Raw genomic sequence first — 8,306 nt, 5'->3', positions numbered from 1 at the left:
ACAGAGCACGGCACAATATAAAAAAATTTAGTTTAACAAAATCAACCAGCTCAGCTTCTAATTGTAGTGATACTGTACCAAAATCAAAACGGGTTTCCATATGTCTGGAGATTGATTCGGAAATTTTTTGTCTTTGCGTGTATATTTAAGCGCCTTATGTACTTAGGCTGTAATTATCAAAATATCGTCAGACCTACGTAATCGAGAGTAGCCTTGATAACGAATATTATAACTACGTATATAGAAATAAATGTAAAATAAAAAAATCTGAAACCTTATATATGCGACATATAATTCTTCCGAATGTTTTTTAATTTTCGGCATTTTCTAGCCTGGACAAAGCAACAGTAACAACGGTGGAACCAATAATAACAATAACGGTAGTGCTAATAATACTAAGACAAATAACACTGGAAGTGGTAATTCTGGCCCTAGTATTTCGAACTCGAATAATAATAATGTTGGCAATAGCAATAGTAATGTTGGATTAGTTGGTGGTGGTACTTCTGCCGCAGCTGCTAAAAATCAATTAGAGCAATTAAATACAATGCGTGAAGCGCTTTTTTCTCAGGATGGCTGGGGATGCCAGCATGTTAATCAGGATACGAACTGGGAAGTGCCTAGTTCACCTGAGCCAACAAACAAGGACCCATCTGGAGCACCAACAATGTGGAAACCAACTATAAATAATGGCACTGACCTGTGGGAATTAAATTTAAGAAACGGTGGCCAGCCACCAACTCAGCCAGTTCAAAAAACACCGTGGGGTCATACACCATCGTCTAATTTAGGTGGAACATGGGGAGAAGATGATGATGGCGCGGACAGTAGCAGTGTTTGGACTGGTTCATCAAATAATCCTACATCTGCAGGTGCTGTCGGCGTAGCTGGAGTCAGTTCGACGGGAGTTGCCGCTAATGTTCCTGTGAACGGACCACAATGGGGTCAAAGCTCTGTAGGTGTTGGCGTAGGCACATCTGGAAATGCTGCTGGGGCGCCATCTGTGAACATAGGCAGTGTGTCTGCCGTAGGTTGGTATTGATACTAAAAATTCACTATTCTTTACTTAAATGTTACATGTGTCTTCAGGTAGTGCTACTGGTGGCCCTGGCGTGAATGTTACTGGTAGCGTAAATTCAGTCTCAGCTAGTGGCTCAGCTGGTAATAATTGGAGCGATTCTCGTGAAATGAGCAGTGGTACAGTAAGCGGCGTAATAGCAATGCGCGGAGTTGACCCACGTGATCAAATTCGGGGCACCTCAGCTGCCGAGCCGCGTGATTTACGCATGTTAGATCCACGTGATCCGATTCGTGGTGATCCTCGAGGGATTTCGGGACGTTTAAATGGAACATCGGAAATGTGGGGACAACACCATTCCATGACACATAATCAAATACCTGCAATGAACAAAATAGTGGGGCCCGGTGGAGTAGGTGCCGGCGTGTCCACTGGTGCTGTAGTTGCTGGTGCAGGCGTAGCTGGCATCGGACCCGGCGGTGTCAACGCTATAAATCCTGGCGGCGTTAGCGGTAATGTAAATGCTCATTGGGGCGCATCTTCAGCGGTTGTTGGACCAAAAGATATTACTTCAATGGCAGGTAAAGTCACTGGATGGGAGGAACCATCGCCCCCACCACAGCGACGAAATATACCTAACTATGACGATGGAACATCTTTATGGGGACAACAGTCACGTGTATCTGGCGGAGGTAGTTCTCATTGGAAGGATATTTCTGATCCAATGAACAGGCATTTAACTCGAAACGCTGTAGGTAACCAAAATACCACAAATACGGTGGCTGGTCTTGGCAGCGGAGCTGGAAATGGACTAGGCGGCAATCAGGGTGTACTAAATGCGCCAGTCGTTGGTGGTAATACAAATAATCCCATTAGCAGTGTTGGTCCCCAAGGCCGGCTTGGTTCAGGTGTTGGTCCCGGTGCTGGCGTCAATCAGCATAAACCTGATAATACTATGTGGGTGCATGCGAGCAATCCGAATGTGAATGCTCGTAATGCTGCCGCGTGGGGTGATGAGACCAACCATAATGTGGGCCCTAATTCCGGCGTAAACTGGATGGATGACAAAACTAACGCTGGTATTGGACAACTAGGCGTCAGTGTAGGTGGTGCTAATTCTTGGAATGATCCTCCTGCATCTTGGAATAAAAGTCAAAACAAAATGCCTGTTGGTGCCGCAGGGTGGGGTGCGGCAACAGGAAATGACGGAACCGATTTGTCAACAGATTGGAATGGGCACGGCGGCATTGTAGGCAAAACCCAACAGAAAATAGGGAGTGTTAACGTTAACATTGGTAACCTGAACACTGACGTGATCAAACAGAGTAAACAATACCGAGTACTTGTTGAAAATGGCTTTAAAAAAGAGGACGTGGAACGAGCTCTAATAAACGCCAATATGAACATCGAAGAAGCTGCAGACCTCCTCCGGGCTAATGCTACAATGGCGATGGATTGGAGAAGACACGAAGAAACTTTGGGTTCCTATGGTGATCACCCTAATCCTGGTAGCTTTCCAGGGCGCTACCCTCCAACGGCCACTCAGCCTACTATGCCATTCCCTCCGGTAAGTTCTATTACATACATAGCGAACATTTATATCCTTTATGCTTTTATTATTTGCTGTACGTTGTGTCTACATAAGTGAATACATTTTATTTTCGGTTTATTTAGAACATTTTAAATAATATGAGCGGCAACGCTGTTAGTGCCAGCGGTAATAATTCAAACCTGGCAGCGCTCAATTCACTACAACCACTTCCAGTGCAAAAGTATCTGAATTCAGCACCACATAATGTTGCAAGTGGACCGCAGACTATGAATCCTGCCGTCGCATTTGGACAGGGGGTTGCTAATGTTACTGCGGCTGTAAATGCGGCTTCGAATAGTAACAGCCAACCATCTGCTCAACAACTACGTGTTCTTGTTCAGCAAATACAATTAGCTGTGCATAGTGGTTACTTATCCAGCCAAATTTTATCAGAGCCTTTGCCATCCTCAATGCTCGTACTTTTGTATCAATTATTAACAAACATAAAAGTAAGAAATATTTTATTTTTATTTCCTTTTTTGATTGAAGTAATATGTGGAAATTTTGTAGCACCTCCAAGCGGCACAGCAGTCCTTGACACGTGGTGGCAACAATGCCAATAACTCACAAATTAGTTATGCTATCGCCAAATATAAGCAGCAAATCCAAAATTTACAAAATCAAATAAACGCACAACAAGCGTTCATACTAAAGCAAAAGCAGCAGTCCATGCCACAAAACACACAACAGCATCCTGCAGCACATGCCAACAGTTCTAACCTGGAGTATATTAGGGGACAGCATGATGCCATAAGTGCTTTGCAAGGCAATTTTTCAGAAATGAACTTGTCTAAGGTATCATCAGCTAAGGCTTATAACGAAAAACAAATTTTTATGATATGTTTGTTATATTCAATTGCAGCATAGTGGTTATCCAGGTGGTCCAAATTCACAGTCAAAGCTTATAAATCAGTGGAAACTTCCAGAAAAGGATATGACATCTGAAAGCACAGATTTTTCTCGGGCACCAGGAGCAACCAAACAAAACTTATCTAGCGCTCCTGGAAATACTATGGGCCCCCTGGGTCTACAAAATGATGGGTAAGCACATATGTATATGATTTTTAATAGTTATAGTTTTGCTATACGTAATATTTCTTATTTTAAATTTGGTGGGTAAAAAATTGTTAAATTTGGTAGAAATTTTTATTAATAGCTTAGCATGTATTTTACATTTGTATAGCACTTGGTCAACTGGACGAAGTATTGGTGACGGTTGGCCAGACTCATCCACTGAAACTGAGAATAAAGACTGGTCCGTTGCACAACCTACGCCTGCAGCGACTTACACCGATTTAGTTCAAGAATTTGAACCAGGAAAGCCATGGAAGGTAGTTCTATTTTTTGCCTGTGACGAAGGGCTGTATTCAAATACTTTCTCAAAATGTTTAAGGGCTCCCAGATTAAAAGTATAGAAGACGATCCTAGTATAACTCCCGGCAGTGTAGCTAGATCTCCGTTGTCTATTAATTCGACGCCAAAAGAAGCTGATATTTTTGCAAATCCTAGCAAAAGTTCACCGACTGATTTAACACCGCTAAGTTTATCCTCATCCACATGGAGCTTTAATCCATCATCAAGCAATCAAAACTTTCAAAGGTAGAGAGATTTTCTAACATATAACAAAGATTAGAATACAACATACAACTACTTTTGTAAAATATTAAAAGAAAACTACAATGAATACGCTTCACCCAAAGTTCAATCGAAATATTAATCCTGTAAGCATAATAAATTCGATTTGTTTCCCTTTTAAATAAATTTAATGTTATTATAAATTTGGATGAGGTGTGTTCACGTTTCACATATCGTGCTAATCTATGAGTAGTCTTCTTGCAAAGCGCACTATGTAAATTTTTTTAGTTTTTGGTAGATAACGTACCAGTATTTAAAGTGGTTTCATGTCCATTAACAGTGCGAAGTCTTTCTATATTCTGAAAAAATAGCATCAAATGTTAACTATTTCAAAAGTCCCTATCATACTAATTTATAAACTCTCAAAAGTCTTCATCTTCTGATGAACTTAGACAACTGCTTTACGTCGTATAAACTGTTAATGTTGTGTCATGTTATGTTATGTTATAATGTTAATAAGCTCTTATTTATCCGAATTTTCAGGTAATAAAAAAGATTAAATTTAGATGTTACTATTATAAAATACATAACGCTGTTTGCAAGTGGACTACTCACATATATTATTTTGATACCTTTTACATGGGGGGAGGGTGAAATAATACAAACGACAATAACGCAAATTTGTGTTGCTTCCAAATTGAATGTGAAATAACACAAATTGCTTTATTTCATTTCTCGTTGTGTAATAAGACCAACTTTTAAACTTAACAATTTAGTAATAAAGCAAAAATAGTCCACATAGGTAGTGACCCGTTTAGAAAAAAGAAAATAATAAAATGACACTAGTTTACTTCTGAAACTGATTTTTAATGTTCAAGTAATGGGAATTATTGCGTATAGTGTTATTGCATGCACCCCACCCATGGAGGACTGATACCAGGTGAAGTATTATTAGAGTAAGAAGAAAGATTTTGAGACTGCCTTATTTGAAAATTTGCCTATAAAGTGTGACAGCAAATGTCAGAAAATAGAGCGAGAAAGCTGTTTTATTACTTCACCTGTTTATTGCGCCATACATCGCACCTGCTTGTACCGGGTATACGTCCAAATTTAGAAGTCTGAGAGTAGGTAAAATTTTACATATTGTTACGTCTTTATTTCGTATCACATGTTCGCTTTGTCTTCGTAAACGAACTCCCCAGTTCGGATTTAGAGAAGCAAGAGATGATAATGCAGAAATTTTAACTGTAGATAAAACTCAAAACAATATTCTCTTTGTTATATGCTGCAAACAGGAGCGGCAACTTTTGTTTGTTCTATGCTATGTCGGAATTACACCAGGTGAAGTAATAATAGTGAGAAGAACGATTTTGACTCTGCCTTATATGAAAAATTCCCTTTACAATTTGACTACAAGGCAGCCGAATGTCAGAAAATAAAGCGAGAAAGCTGTTACTTCACTTGTTTATTGCGCCAAGGGTTCATGTAAACATTTTAAGGTTTTCCAGCAATGCTTTCAACATATTAAAAAAGCATGCAGATAAAATTCATACAAAAGCGCTAGGTCCAATTGGACGAGCAGTTATTAAGGACGACGCTTTCCCTATATTTTGTTGGACTTGTCATAAGTAAAAATAGTTTGTGAATATTACTTTCTTCATATGAGTTATATCACATTTTTTAATTAATTGTATGTTAGAATAAACAAAGTTCTTTTTCCTTCTGTCAGTAAACTGTTACAAATAGTATAAATAAGCAATGGGAAATAAGATAAAAACTCAGATTTTGATATTATTTCCCATTTAAAAGTGAAAGAAAGCAAATTTCGCTTTATTGCCGTTTGTGTTATTTCATCCCCCCCCCCCCTTTACATACTTATATGTGTACTAATTAAATATAGTTGGTCCGATAGTCCACAACAATGTGCCCCGTCGGAATTATGGGCAACTTCAATGAACAAGACTTCTCGAGGTCCACCACCAGGCTTAGGTTCAAGCAAAGGTGCAGGCGTATCGGTAACTGGCGTACCATCCGTAACAAATTCCTCGGTAGTTGCTGGCAGTTCAAATGGATGGGTTGTTACAGGCGGCCGTGGAGTTCCCAATAGCACTTCTGGTTGGAATACAGCAAATTCGGGATGGAACTCCACATGGCTATTACTCAAAAATTTGACCGCACAGGTATGTGTTGCATTATTTTTCACTTGCTGCTCTTATATCTATATTTCCTGTCTTCCTTAGATTGATGGCTCAACTTTACGTACCTTATGCATGCAGCATGGCCCACTTGCAAATTTTCATTTATATTTAAATCAAGGAATTGCCTTATGTAAATATGCAACTCGCGAAGAAGCAAACAAAGCCCAAATGACATTAAATAACTGTGTTCTCGGTAGCACTACCATTTGTGCAGAGTCGCCGAGTGAAAATGAAGTTCAAAGTATTTTACAACATTTGCCACAGACGTCTAACACTGTTTCGGGATGTGGTTTAATAGGAAACGGAGGCAATGGGGCGAACAATGCTTCAAATAGTGGCGTAAGTGTTAGTGGTGGAAATGGTTCCATATCGTCTAGCAGTGGTAATAACAATGTAGGACCCTGTGGTAGTGTTGGTGGTGTAAGCGGTGGTAATGTTAACGGCAGCATGGCCACCCATTCAGTAGCGAGCGGCTCAGGTGGTAATAATGGTTGCGGAAGCAATGCAATGAACAGTGGAAGCACTGGGGGCAACGGCAACGGCAGCAATAGTCAAAATCAACCTGTTTCTGGTGCTTGCAGCTCAAACAGTGGCAAAAACGGAAATAGTAATAATATTACTAGTGGTAACGGTAGTTCAAATGCCACTTCAAATAGTGTTGTCGGAAGTAATAACGCTGTGGCTGCACCTGCATGGCGTCAAACACAAAATCCACAAAATCAGCCAAGACCATCTGGTAGGGATGAATATGATTATATTTCCAAGTTTGTTTGCTCCATTGTAGATGATTAAAGTTACAGTAAGAAGAATGCGTTTAAAATTTGTATTTAATATAAATCAAGTTATGATTCTTAACTACTCGACGAAGTTACAACAGAATTACAAGGTATATAGATTGACTGATAGACGAATGGACTTAGAGTTTTATATGTAATTTTTTCTTGTGGTTCACAGGATTGTAGTTTCAATCAAATTAAACGAAAATTACTCTAAATATAAAATTAATTGTGGTTAAACACCACACTTATGCTTCAAAACATTTATTTTAAAAATTATTACGAATTATATGCCTAAATGTGAAGTGTAGAATTAATTTAACACTTAATTTGCCGAAATGGTTCAGTGAAGACAGCATATTTGTTATTGAGCCTATAAAATCAAGACAAATGCAAAATAAAAAATGCAAAGTAAAGAACTGTAATGAAAATTGTATGATTTTTCTTTTCAATAGTTTAAGACTAAAATAGACATATCTCCATACTTGAGTTTTATTATAATGTGATAAGCTGCGTATTTGTACTTGTAAAATATAAGGAAGAAGCAATATAAAGAATGAGCTCTATCACCAATTTTGTGTGAGTAAATTGTTCCCATTATTTAACAAGCAAAACTAAAATAATGGGGAAAATTTGTTTTTGTTTTGCTTTATAATTTTAGGAATATTTGTTCTCATGGAATTCGCGATTCGGCCGAGTATTTGTAATTATCTGTGACATGGTGTTCTGCCCAAACTCTTATACTATAGACAGACGGCAAGGTTTATCCAGATTAACGGCGCAGTTGGTTCGATGAAAATTGTAGCTTGATAGACGGGAGTTGCGGATTAAACAAGCCGCGAGGTCGTGAGTTCGAATCCCAAAGCTAGCAAAATTTATATATATATATATATATTTTAAATTGCCTTAATTTTTAATATATTTTTTTTTATGTAATTATAGCTGTGGACGTTTTTAATGAAATTATATTTACATATATATATATATATAATGAACAAAAAATTAAATTAACTTGAAATATCAGTGTAAAATAAAATGAAATAAAATAAAACAAAATGAAATACATATAAGGTGCTCATAACTACACGATACCCGCATATTCGAGCCTATTCCATTTTGGCGTTGTCGTTGAAATATATTGATACGGC

General features: G+C 38.3%; 1 protein-coding gene across 2 annotated transcripts; it reads left to right on the top strand.

The window, feature by feature from the left end:
- The first annotated feature begins 331 nt into the window (after window positions 1-331).
- LOC118745733 (protein Gawky) lies at window positions 332-7,589 on the top strand. Of its 2 annotated transcripts, none has more exons than XM_036479362.1 (9): window positions 332-1,031; window positions 1,090-2,585; window positions 2,693-3,058; window positions 3,120-3,404; window positions 3,472-3,650; window positions 3,793-3,940; window positions 4,003-4,208; window positions 6,085-6,364; window positions 6,425-7,589. In XM_036479362.1, exons 1-9 carry the CDS (start codon window positions 548-550, stop codon window positions 7,172-7,174), a joined length of 4,194 nt encoding a protein of 1,397 aa, XP_036335255.1. In that variant the 5' UTR covers window positions 332-547; the 3' UTR covers window positions 7,175-7,589. The 2 variants fall into 2 exon arrangements, with proteins under 2 accessions (XP_036335255.1, XP_036335254.1); XM_036479361.1 differs by having other exon boundaries at window positions 446-1,031; window positions 6,097-6,364.
- The last annotated feature ends 717 nt before the right edge of the window (window positions 7,590-8,306 follow it).

This window comes from Rhagoletis pomonella, unplaced genomic scaffold, assembly GCF_013731165.1.
Source record: "Rhagoletis pomonella isolate Grant_MI unplaced genomic scaffold, Rhpom_1.0 Rhpom_scaffold_00009, whole genome shotgun sequence".
NCBI lineage: Eukaryota > Metazoa > Arthropoda > Insecta > Diptera > Tephritidae > Rhagoletis > Rhagoletis pomonella.
This window is presented reverse-complemented; position numbering and strand designations above follow the sequence as displayed.